We start from the raw sequence: 12,893 nt of genomic DNA on the forward strand, positions 1-12,893 counted from the left end.
CCCTTTAAGCCAAAGAGGCTATTTATATAGTTTAGATCCCCCCAAGAACAGCCTCTCAGTCACACCATAGTTAAATGTGGGAGGGAAGGGCAGAGGACCCTGAACCGGTAGTAACGTATATTGGAGTATGCACTTAATTTTGACGGCAAGTTCACTGACACCATTATCTACAGTACTTCACCTGCACAGAACCATTCTGAGTAATGATCTTTTTCTGGATCCAGACATTCAGAAACCATTCTCAAAACCCCGCATGACTTTCAAAAATTTCTTTGCAACAAAACTTTAACCACATTTTCGGAGCAGGAAAGTTTTGTGTGAGATCGTGCCTTTTTTGTCAAAGCGCTGAGCACCCCTGGACACTTTTCAGACCTTACTTGCCAAACACTCTGCAGTTCTACCCGAAGCCCACCGGTCTCCCAGCGCTTCCCAGATGGTCCAGGACCCCTCCCCAACCTCTCAATGTCCGAGACCCCACCCCAAGCAGCCCTTCGGTGCTCTGTCCCCTGTGCTTCAGGCCAAAAGGCCGCACTGTTCCTTTAACGCCGGGCGCAGCAAGGGTGTGCGAAGGGCTGGTTACTCCCGCCTCCTTCTCCACCGCTCCCTTCCCCCTCCCATCTGAGTTTCAGGTGGATGGATCACGGTGGGAGGAGGCCACCACACCACTCCTCCTCGCCCGTGTCCACCACCCCCTTTCTCCTTCCTCTGGTTGGGGCGGCGGGACTCCGGGGAGAGCTAGACAGAGCGCCGCAGAGCCCTCGCGGGGTGCAGCAGGTGGATCTCGGGGCGGCGGGGGCGGGGGGGTAACTGGCACACGGGCCTGGCTTTGGTGCGCATGCCCGTGGGCCGGACGGCGGGGTGGGTGGGGAGAGGAGGAGGAGGGGGAGAGGAGGAGAGGGGAGGAGGGTGGAGAGGAGGAGGGCTGGGTCCCCAGCTGAGCCGCGGGGCGAGCTGGCCGTCTGCACTGCGTCAGGTGCACCCTCCAGGTGAGCGCGCTCCTTGGGTCTCGCCTTTCCAGGTGGGTCGGGCCAGGCTGCGGTGAGAAGGTGAGAGTTGGGCGCCGCGCCCAGGGCGCACGAGGGGCCCTTCTGTCTGGTAGGAGCGGCGCGGGGGGAGGAAGCCCGCGCTGGTTTCGGTGGCGGTTTCGTCCCTGGGCTGGGACTCGCGGGAAGCGAAAAGGCGCGGGTCGTCCGAGGGAGCCGCGCGGGGCGAACTTGAGAGGCTGCCTCCCGAGCGGGGGTGCGCTTGGAGACGCCCATCAACTTCTGCCGCGGAAACGCTTGAAGCCACCGGTGTCTAGGCGGTGGGGGCAACCTTTCGGTTACATGGGGGCTGGCGGGAAGTTAAGTGAACAGCGAGGATCCTGCGCCCAGCTCTCCGAGGTACAGTTGGGAGGGAGGGTCCTCGCGAAGAGGGTCCTCGGGGAAAGTGGGCTCTGATCCTGAGCACTGGAGCGAGGGGGGTCGGCTCGCTGGCCGGGGCGTGGCGGTTAGGACCCCCGGGGGACCTCCTCGACGCCATCCCGCCCCACCCTTTTGGGTACCCCAGGGGGAGAAGGGGTGGCCAGATTTAATCCGTGCAATATTCCTGGAGACGTGGGGTGGGCCGATGGGCTGTTTTCAAGCCCCTGGGGGGCAGTTGTGTGGTTCCGCGTGGATTTAAGCTGGGGGGCGGGGACTTAATTTCGAGTGTAGCTGTACTTCGAGGGAAGCCGCACACGCCTGGGCTATTTCACCCGTGACCTAAAGGCCGCCGCCAGGTGGGCGGACCTGCCTCGGGGCCGTCCGTGCTCGACGAGCGCTCACGGCCCGGGGCGCTCTGGAAGTGGCGGGGGTGCATGACCTCCGGGACCTGGCCCCGGCCGGCCGGCCGCGCGCTCCTGCGACCCGGGGAAGGGCCGGCCCGGCGCGCAGCGGACATGTTGCCTGTGTCGGACCAAGTGTGTGAGGCCAGGTGGGTGGAGGGGCCAGGCGGGCGGAGGGGCCAAAATGGCCTCTGCACCTTGCGGCTGCAGCAGCGGCTCCAAGACCCTCCGGTCCCAGGTGAAGCGACTGAGACGGAGGAGAAGCCGGGGCATCCCTGGGCCGGGTAGCCTGCCCACCCGGGAGGTGACCCGGGGCAGGCAGGAGGCAGATTTCCAGGTTACTGTGTGGCCCTCACGCACTACAGGTATATTATTGCGATCCCTGGGAAAGAGAATCCCTTCCTCTTAAGGCCCTTAGGCTTTTTGATAGAAAACTAGTTCTTTCCAGACAGTGGTAGAGTTCTCAACTTTGCATTCCCTAGTGTAACAGTGTTTCCTTTGCACTGTATGTATTGAATATTTTGTCTTCCTGGTGTTTTAAAATAAACACCTTATTTGTCTTAGTTTTGGCTGTGTGTGGCATGCGGAAGTTCCTGGACCAGGGCTCCAACCTGTACCAGAGCCTCAGCAGTGGCAAAGCGAGATCCTTAACTTCTAGGCCACCAGGGAAGTCCCCTAAAATAGACATTTTAAAAGTTGGCTCTGCAGTAATTGATATTTTCTCAGAAAAAGCAACAGCACTGGTTTTATCTAGTTTTGCATTTATTTCATTATTAGGTGCCTCCTTGTTAAATGATGGAGATTTACACACCAACAGGCAATTTAGGGAAATGATGAGTGTTGCCCTTTTGTACTTTATATCATTTAATCATCCCAGCATCTCTAAAAGCTAGATCTTATTAGAACTCCAGTTGTGAGTGAACACCAGGTAGGGGAAACATGTTGCAAACGGGCTGGCTTGAAAACTTCTTCAGCTAGTTAGGGAAGGTATATTAGAAAAGCAGCAGTCCTTATAAGCCAGCAGGAGAACCAGATTTGGGGAGTTGTTCTGGAATTCTCTACCTTTGACTATACCCTGTGGCCTCATATAAGTGTTCCCCATCTTGCTTGATCTAAAGGTAAAAATCTTTACTCTTTTCTTCTGAGGATAATATTGAAACTATTGTCCTTTCAAAATGAGGAGTTCCCGTCGTGGCTCAGTGGTTAATCTGAGTAGGAACCATGAGGTTGCAGGTTTGATCCCTGGCCTTGCTCAGTGGGTTAAGGATCCAGCGGTCCCGTGAGCTGTGGTGTAGATTGCAGATGCGGCTCGGATCCCGAGTTGCTGTGGCTCTGATTAGACCTCTAGCCTGGGAACCTCCATATGCTGCGGGTTTAGCCCTAGAAAATATAAAAAAAAAAAGAGAGAGAGATTACTTTCAGCCACATAAATTAACTGATATAATGTCTTTCACCTTCCCAGGAACCTCCTAGAGGGAAGTTTTCTTCAGGTGCATTTCAAGGCTTACTTAATTAGAATATTTAGCGGGCTTTTTTTCATCCACATTATTATTTATGGAAATATTAGGGAGTAAAAAGACTAGATTATTGCTACACCGTTTTAAAAATCTTTACTTCAGGCATGTAGCTTTTCTGTAACTTTGTGCTTTCTAATCTTGAATGTGGTATGAGTCACTTGGGGATCTTTTTTTTTTTAATTTTAATTTTAATTTTTTTTTGTCTTTTCAGGGCCATACCCGCATCATATGGGGGTTCCTAGGCTAGGGGTCCACTCAGAGCTGTAGCCGCTGGCCTACTCACAGCCACAGCAATGCCAGATCCAAGCCTTGTCTGCGACCTACACCATAGCTCACCGCAACGCCAGATCCTTAACCCACTGAGTGAGGCCAGGGATGGAAACCTCATGGTTCCTAGTTGGATTCATTTCCGCTGCGCCAAGGCAGGAACTCCTAATGCCCACCTTAAAAACTTAACAAGGTCCTAGTGCACAGAGAACTGTATTTAATGTTCTATAATAAACCATAATGGAAAATAATATTTTTTAAATGTGTATATACATATGTATAACTGAATCACTTTGCTTTACAGTAGAAATTATAAATCAGCTATACATCAATTTTTTAAAATGTTGAAAAGAACTTCTTAAAAGACAAATTAATTAAAAGCATATGATTGGAAAGGAACAAACTGCTCTTAAAAAACAATATTTTGGAGTTCCCATCGTGGCGCAGTGGTTAACGAATCCGACTAAGAACCATGAGGTTGCAGGTTCGGTCCCTGGCCTTACTCAGTGGGTTAAAGGATATGGCGTTGCCGTGAGCTGTGGTGTAGGTTGCAGACGCGGCTCGGATCCCACGTTGCTGTGGCTCTGGCGTAGGCTGGTGGCTACAGCTCCGATTAGACCCCTAGTCTGGGAACCTCCATATGCCGCAGGAGCGGCCCAAGAAATGGCAAAAAGACAAAACAAACAAACAAAAAAACAATATTTTATTTTTTACTTATTGATAGCTTGCTTTAAAGAATAATTTGGAAGCATAGCATAGCATTTTCAGGCTTTTCTTTTTTAGCTTAGGTTAGTTTTCTATTAAGATTTGCCAGTATCTTTTTTTTTTTTTTTTTTTTTGTCTTTTAGGGCCGCACCCACAGCATATGGAGGTTCCCAGGCTAGACCTTAGAGGTCTTCCAGTGCAGTTCCTCTACCCCACCCTCTCCAATATCAAACAACTGAAGCTTTGCATAAATAGCACAAGATCAAATTGTTATTTGTTATTTTGGGAGGGTGTGTGGAGAGACTTCCTAACACTGAGATGAAATCTCACCCTCTGGAGTGTTTGGGTTTTTTTAAAGGAACCATTTCTAGGACTACAAAGACAGCTCTTCAGCTCTTTGAAGGCTGCTATAGTGGTCCTTATAATGTTGAGTTCTCCAGGCCAGACATATCCTGATGTTTTGTCTTAAGGCATGATTTTTCTAGATCTTTAACAATCTTAGTCTCTCTCCTGGAGAGGCACCTAGCTGAAACATGTTCCAATTTCAAGGTTCTTCGGGGATTTTTTTTTTAATAACTTTGTCATGCCTAAATGTTAGCACTACCTTTAAAAATACTGCCTAAGTTTGGGATCACTTGTTAGCTTTTGTTGAAATTCTGACCAAGGAAATGCACTTTTAAAAATGAATAGTTGGAGTTCCCGTCGTGGCGCAGTGGTTAACGAATCCGACTAGGAACCATGAGGTTGCGGGTTCGGTCCCTGCCCTTGCTCAGTGGGTTAATGATCCGGCGTTGCCGTGAGCTGTGGTGTAGGTTGCAGACACGGCTCGGATCCCACGTTGCTGTGGCTCTGGCGTAGGCCAGTAGCTACAGCTCCGATTAGACCCCTAGCCTGGGAACCTCCATATGCCGCGGGAGCGGCCCAAGAAATAGCAAAAAACACAAAAAAAAAAAAAAAAAAAAAAAAAAAAATGAATAGTTGCTAGAGTTACCGTTGTGTCTCAGCGGTAACGAACTCAGTGAGTATCCATGAGAATGCAGGTTTGATCCCTGGCCTCCCTCAGTGGGTTAAGGATCTGGCGTTGCTGTGGCTGGGGTGTAGGCCAGCAGCTGCAGCTCTCATTCCACACCACCTGGGCACTTCCATATGCCCAGGGTGTGGCCTTTAAAAACAAAAAACAAAAAAACAAACAGCCAGATTTCCCTTACCTACTACTCATACTATTACTTTTTTTTCTTTTTGGCTGTGCCCTTGGTACATGGAAGTTTCTGGGCCAGGGATTGAATCTGTGCGGTGGCAGCAACCTGAGCCACAGCAGTGACAACGCCAGATCCTTAATCTGCTGTGCCACTGGAGAACTCCTACTGTTAATTTTTAACAGTTGAGTTTTACCTATTTAAAATGTGTTCCTGCCCCCAACATTTGAAATTGGATACAATGTACCGAAATACAATATACTAAAATTTCTCATCTTCGGGATAATCACTTTGCTGTGAATGCTTTTTGCTGGTCTTCTTGAAAACCTTGTCTTACGTGTTTATCCCAGCCCAGAGGTCAGGATTGTCCCCCTCTTCGACCCAGAAAAGTAGTGGTGGTCACAGGGAGAAGGGGAATTTTGTGCTCTCATGTTGTGAGCTTTTAAAACCTCTCGGTTTGGTTCAGCCTGTTATTCTAGCCTGACGAAGACCTTGATCAGCTTGGCTGGTGTCAGCGTCCTTGGGGCCACTGGGTTACTTATCCTTTCCAGTGTTTTGTCAGCTGCAGATCTGGATGAGGCTGTCCACACTGTCCGTGGTCACTACTAGGGACCTCCTTCCAGGTGGACATAAATGGTCCATTCATTCATCTTAATTAGGTTCCACTGTTCAGCCCATGGGTGTCTGGCTACCCACACTCTGTGCACAAGAATGTGCCCAAGATTCTCAGGATTTTCTAGGCATTCCCTTCATCTCCCGTCTGGAAAAGTTCTCAAAAAAAGGAAATGAAGTTGATCGGCCATGTCTTATTCTTAATGAACTTTCTAAAATTATTTGTTTTGCCGTTTAAAAATCTCTACTTTTAAAAGAGACATGACAGCTAAACTCTGAATCCAGGAAAGAGTAGTTTGGAAAGGAATTTTGAGGTCTAGATTGTTTTGTTTTGTTTTGTTTTTTATAGGACCACACTGCAGCATATGGAAATTCTTAGGCTAGGGGTGGAATCCAAGCTACAGCTCCCGGCCCACACCACAGCCACAGCAACATCGGATCCGATTGCCTCTATGATCTACATACACCACAGCTCACGGCAATGCTGGATCCTTAACCCACTGAGCAAAGCCAGGGATTGAACCCAAATCGTCATGGATCCTAGTCGGATTCATTACCACTGAGCCACGATGGGAACTCTCTGTTGTCTGTATTTTTGACAAGGTTAAAATTTCAACCTGAGTCAGGATTAATATAGAATTTTCAAAAACTGCCATTGAGCTGGGAATTTTTGGAATAGTCTCAAATGAATGAGACCTAGCCATAGAAGGGATAAGATTTCTTTTTTCTGGGAGTTCCCGTCGTGGCGCAGTGGTTAACGAATCCGACTAGGAACCATGAGGTTGCGGGTTCGGTCCCTGCCCTTGCTCAGTGGGTTAATGATCCGGCGTTGCCGTGAGCTGTGGTGTAGGTTGCAGATGCGGCTTGGATCCCACGTTGCTGTGGCTCTGGCGTAGGCCGGTAGCTACAGCTCCGTTTAGACCCCTAGCCTGGGAACCTCCATATGCCGCGGGAGCGGCCCAAGAAATAGCAAAAAAAAAAAAAAAAAAGACAAGATTTCTTTTTTCTTTCTTTTTTTTTTTTTACATAGTATTTGTATTTTAATACAATAATAGGGTCCCAGGAAGGATAAGATTTCTTTAAGTCAGTTTATCAGTATTTGACATTGAGCTTCAGAAACAGGGTCCCACATTTAAGGGTTTAAATTCAGTTTTTTTTAATGTCCTTTTTCTGAACATCGATTTGGAAGACAGTCTGGACTTTTACTCTTTCATGTCATCATAGCATTTTGGCCTAAAAATTTCTTGTCTATGTGTGTAGTTGGGTACCAGTTATGGGGCTGTATACACTTATCATTTGTATGCTTGATGGTGTGTTTCAAGAAAGCAGTTTTTAGAAGTCAAAGAATGTGGAGAAGTTGTCTTTCCTCACTGTGTTTGGAAATATGTGCTACTGGTGTTGGTGTCACATTTAATATATTTCTATCTTTGAGGTTTTACCTTACGTACATTTGGGCAATATTTTATTCTAAGAAATTTGTAGTGGACTGTCCTCGAGAATGTGGAGGATAGCTGCTAATGATTTTATTTTATTTTTGTCTTTTGCCATTTCTTGAGCCGATCTTGCGGCATATGGAGGTTCCCAGGCTAGGGGTCAAATCAGAGCTGTAGCCGTCGGCCTACGCCAGAGCCACAGCAACGCAGGATCTGAGCCACGTCTGCAACCTACACCACAGCTCACGGCAACACCGGATCCTTAACCCACTGAGCAAGGCCAGGGATCGAACCCCGCAACCTCATGGTTCCTAGTCAGATTCATTAACCACTGAGATAATGACAGGAACTCCTAGCTGCTAATGATTTTAAAGAACAAGTCTAAAGAGTCTGAATTGATTTATTGTTCCTAATGTGGCAAGTTAGGATCGTAGAGCCCTTATTTGAAAAGGAAAAAATATTAGACACTTTAATACACTCAGGTTACAGATCTGCTCATGTTCTTTCCCCCATCCACCCCTAAGCCCCCGGCTCTTTCTCCCTGAGTCTTTCCTATTATCCCCAAACTGCAGTTAATCATGTAGTTCAGCCCTAAATAGTGTCTGTTGTAGTGGCTGTTTTCTTTGTGACTTTCAAGAGAACTTTGACCCTTAACTTCCACAGGCTCCTGTGGTACAGTGTAGGCACCTAATAAATACTTGTTGATGGAGTGAAATTGCCTCTCACATGTTTAGGGCTTTTTGCTCTGAGGAATTATAGAACAAAATTACTCTGCTTTTGTCTTAGTAAAGAGGACTCTTTAATACACTGTGTGTTTGATGTTTTTCCTTTTTTGTGAAAATTATGTTCCATTTTGAAGACTTGTAAAGGGGGATAAGGAAAAAAATGTCCACAATCCTACCATTCATGTTGTAATCCTTTTTAATGATAAAAGCATGCTTTTAAACCAGATTATGCTTTAGGTAACATTGAAGGGCTGGTAGGTGCCGGACACAGCTATGCATACACTTTCATATGCATTCTCTCTTTTTTTTTTTGGCTGTGCCTGTGGCATGCAAGAGCTTCCAGGCCAGGGAACAAACCTGTGCCACAGCAGTAGCAATGCCAGATCCTTAACTCACTAAGGCACCAAGGAACTTCTCCATTCTCATTTTATATGAACTCTCAAAAGTAATATGAGGGGGGCATTCCCATCGTGGCTCAGAGGGAATGAATCTGACCATCATCCATGAGGATGCAGGTTTGACCCCTGGCCTCCCTCAGTGGGTTAAGGATCTGGCATTGCCATGAGCTGTGGTGTAGGCCAGAGATAAGGCTTGGATCCCATGTTGGCGTGGTGGTGGTACAGGCTAGTGGCTGCAGCTTCAATTCAACCCCTAGCCTGGAATCCTTTATATGCCGCGGGTGCGGCCCTACGAGGGTAAACAAAGAAAACCAAAAAAAAATTTAGAATTTCAAGTTTGAACAGCGTGCGTGTGACAGTGCTGTGCAGAGCACATGCTGGGTGCAAATGAGGACCACCAGGCTGAATGATTCCTACGCTCAGTGATTTCTTGTGCTTAAAGAATTAATGGTCCAGCATGTAAAAACAGCAGTGGGAAGGACAAGAGAAGTAACTGGAGGGAAAGGTTACTTGAGATTGGTATCAGTAGTTTTCTTAGTGATATAAGGAAACTCTGAACTCAGTGGTAATGTCATTACCCTACTTATGTTGCTTAGATTGGCTGATCTCGAGAGCTACGGGGCGTTGCCCATCCTGAAGATCAGGTGACCCGCTGACATCAGCCATGTCATCCAGGCCTTTTGAAAGTCCACCTCCTTATAGGCCTGATGAATTGTAAGTAAATACATAATTCTTTTTTTTCTTTTAAGTCAATTACATGTAAAAATATGTATAGTTGAAACTTTCATCACAGTGTTGTGTGTGCTTAAAAATAAAATAATATATGCCTTGGGGTTCCCATCATGGCTCAGCAGAAACAAACCTGACCAGCATCCATGAGGACACAGGTTCGATCCCTGGCTTGCCTCAGTGGGTTAAGGATCCGGGTTGCGTGAGCTGTAGTGTAGGTCGCAGATACAGCTCAGATCTGGCATTGCTGTGGCTCTGGCGTAGGTCGGCGGCTACAGCTCTGTTTGGACCCCTAGCCTGGGAACCTCCATATAATGTGGATGCGGCCCTAAAAAGACAAAAAAAAAAAAAAAAAAGTTGATGATTCTTGGTGTCCTTAACCATTCAGAAATTTAACAATGATTACTTAAATATTAAATTTGCTATTAAACATCAATGGGGGTTTCTTCCTGTAAGTAGTTTGTAGCTTTAACTCTGAAAACTGTAGCAGAGGGTGTGTTTCTATTACATAGCCTCCTGACTAATATCTGAAGGTGGTGGGGACCCAGTTGTTTATGACAATGAGAGCCTTAAAATATGCTGGAGAGGAGTTCCCTCTGTGGCACGTTGGATTGAGGAACCGTCATTGCTGCAGCTGTGATGTAGGTCACAGCTCCAGCTGCAATTCAATCCCTGGCCCAGGAACTTCCATACTCTGTGGGTGTGGCCAAAAGAAGAAAAAAAATATGCTGGAGAATATTGTATTTGAGTAGTAACCCGTAAAATCATGCTTATTTTTGTAAACAATGGTGAAATATACCTATAGAAAAAGGCACAGAACGTGCACATGAGATGATGAGTAAATACGAAGTAGAGTCATTACCAGGTCAAGAAACAGAATACCTCAAAGTCTTTCCCTGAGTCCTCTCCTTTCTGTGGAAACCAGTGTTCTGATGTATGAGCGTCATTTCCTTTTCCCTATTATTTTCCACTTTTTACATCTTAAACAATATGGTTTAGTTTTACTTTTTTTTTTTTTTTTTTTTTTTTGTCTTTTTAGGGCAGCACCCACAGCATTTGGAGGTTCCCAGGCTGGGGGTTGAATCAGAGCTGTAGCTGCCAGCCTACACCACAGCCACAGCAATGCTGGATCTGAGCCGTGTCTGCAACGTACACCACAGCTCATGGTAATGCCAGATCCTTAACCCACTGAGCAAGGCCAGGGATCGAACCTGCATCCTCATGGATGCTAGTCAGATTTGTTTCTACAGCGCCACGATGGGAACTCCTACTCTTTTTTTTTTTTGTTGTTGTTCTTTTTAGGGTCTTACCTGAGGCATATGGACGTTCCCAGGCTAGGGGTCAAATCAGAGCTGCAGTTGCAGGCCTACACCACAGCCACAGCAGCATGGGATCCCAGCCACGTTTGTGACCTACACCACAGCTTGTAGCAACACCTGGTCCTTAACCCACTGATCGAGCCCAGGGATCGAACCTGCATCGTCATGGATACTAGTCGCTTTTGTTACTGCTGAGCCACAATGGGAACTTCTAGTTTCATTTGTTTTTAAACTTTATATGAATGCTACATGCTATATGTCTTCTTTCCTGCCTTGTTTCTTTAAGCTTTACTTATATAAGGTTTATCTGCGATCATTTGTGGCTCATTTTTTGCTTTAGAGCAGTGCTAAAACATGTAAGCCATATGTGTAGTTTCATGTTTTCTTGTAACAATATTTAGATAGAAAGGAAGAAATTAATTTTAATAATACATTTCACTTAATATAGTCAAACTGTTACCATTTCAACATGTGATTTATATAAACACTGATTCATGAGCTATTGTATAGACTTTTTTTAAACGTAGTCTTTATTTTTAGAGCAGTTCTTAGCTTCACAGCAAAATCGAGAGGAAGGTATAGAAATTTCCTGTAGGCCCCCATGCTCACAATTGCACAGCCTTCCCCATTATCAGTATCCCCCACCCGAGTGGTGCATTCGGTACAGCTGATGAACTTGCACTGACACACATCATTATCCCCCAAAGTACATAGTTACTATTAGGGTTCGGTCTTGCTGGTGTTACATTCTTTATTCATACTCTGAGCCCTTAGCGGCAGAGCTCACTTTGGATGAGCCACATCTCAAGGTCTCTGTTGATCTGTGGGGCTGGTGGCTGCCGTATTAGCACAGCTCCCTAGCACTCCATCGTGAGGCTGTATCGCCGTTACCCACTGCACTCTAAGTAGACATCTGGACTGTTTCCAGTTTGGGGTTATCATAAGCAATGTTTCTGTGAACATTACACTGTTAATGGGAGGTGATAAAATCATATTGGAAAACAGTTTGATTGTCTTGTAGAGCTGAAGATTTAAAAAACAAAATAAACTTGGAGTTCCTGTTGGGGCACAGTGGAAATGAATCTGACTAGGAATCATGAGGTTGCAGGTTCGATCCCTGGCGTCGCTCCGTGGGTTAAGGATCTGGCATTGCCGTGAGCTGTGGTGTAGGTCACAGACGCGGCTTGGATCCTGCGTTGCTGTGGTGTAGGCCAGCAGTCGTAGCTCTGATTGGACTCCTAGCCTGGGAACCTCCATATGCCATGGGTGTGGGCTTAAAAAGCAAAAAAAACCAACAAAAAACTTGACCCAGAAATTCTACTCCCTAGAAAAATAGGTGCTTACGGGTCCTAGGATGTATGTTGGAGGATGTGTCAGAGCTAGTCTGTTCATGACAGGCCCAGATGGAGACAACCCAAAGAGCCAAGGAGAATGCCTTAGGGAATTTTCTTACTTGACGTTTTCAGTGTCTTTTCCACTTTCTCCATTTCCTTATTTATTTCCTTATTTATTTATTGTCTTTTCTAGGGCCGCACCCAGGACATATGGAGGTTCCTAGGCTAGGGGTCTGATCGGAGCTGCAGCCACCAGCCTACGCCACAGCCACAGCAACTCGGGATCCAAGCCTCATCTGCAACCTACACCATAGCTCACCGCAACGCCGGATCCTTAACCCACTGAGCGAGGCCAGGGATCGAACCTGCAACCTCATGGTTCCTAGTGGGATTCGTTCCTAACCACTGAGCCACGACGGGAACGCCTCCATTTCATTTTCATTCTCATACACTCAGATAATTTTTTCTAATTCCTGGGGTTAGTGGTACCCAGTAGTAAGGTATCTCCTTAGGAGTGAGGAAGGTGGTCTGTGGAAATAGCGCCGAGAACAAAAGAGTCTGATTGAGTTTAGGGATTGAATTTTGCCTCCCCAGGGCCCACAGTTTGTAGATTCAGTGTGTCCATACGTCACTGTGACAATTACAAGCTGTGTGTTAATGATTAAAAGACTGGATTTGCAAGGTATTTTTACAAAAGAGATTCAAGATCTGATCAGCCTTCATCCTGATGAGCCTTCATTGATATTTGATCTCCTTTGTAGCTCTTGCCATAACTGGCTGTGGTTCATGTGGTGGGTAATTTGTCTCATGTCTTACTACCCCTCTAGACTGCACTCTGTGAGAGTCCGAACTGA

The 12,893-nt window shown here is 46.5% G+C and overlaps 1 protein-coding gene across 7 annotated transcripts in view; it reads left to right on the plus strand.

Moving 5' to 3' along the window:
- The first annotated feature begins 620 nt into the window (after positions 1-620).
- OCLN (occludin) overlaps positions 621-12,893 on the plus strand; it is a 52,266-nt gene continuing 39,993 nt past the window's right edge. Inside the window, exons 1-2 of one of the 7 annotated variants that reach the window (XM_005672522.4) lie at positions 621-774; positions 9,254-9,371. In XM_005672522.4, the coding sequence (XP_005672579.1) occupies positions 9,322-9,371 (50 nt within the window). In that variant the 5' untranslated portion in view covers positions 621-774; positions 9,254-9,321. 7 annotated transcript variants of the gene reach the window in all.

The sequence above is a fragment of the Sus scrofa genome, chromosome 16 (genome assembly GCF_054392235.1).
Source record: "Sus scrofa isolate SSC_HxYL_T2T_F1_AM1 chromosome 16, Sscrofa_HxYL_maternal_Yorkshire_Landrace_v2.0, whole genome shotgun sequence".
Lineage (NCBI taxonomy): Eukaryota > Metazoa > Chordata > Mammalia > Artiodactyla > Suidae > Sus > Sus scrofa.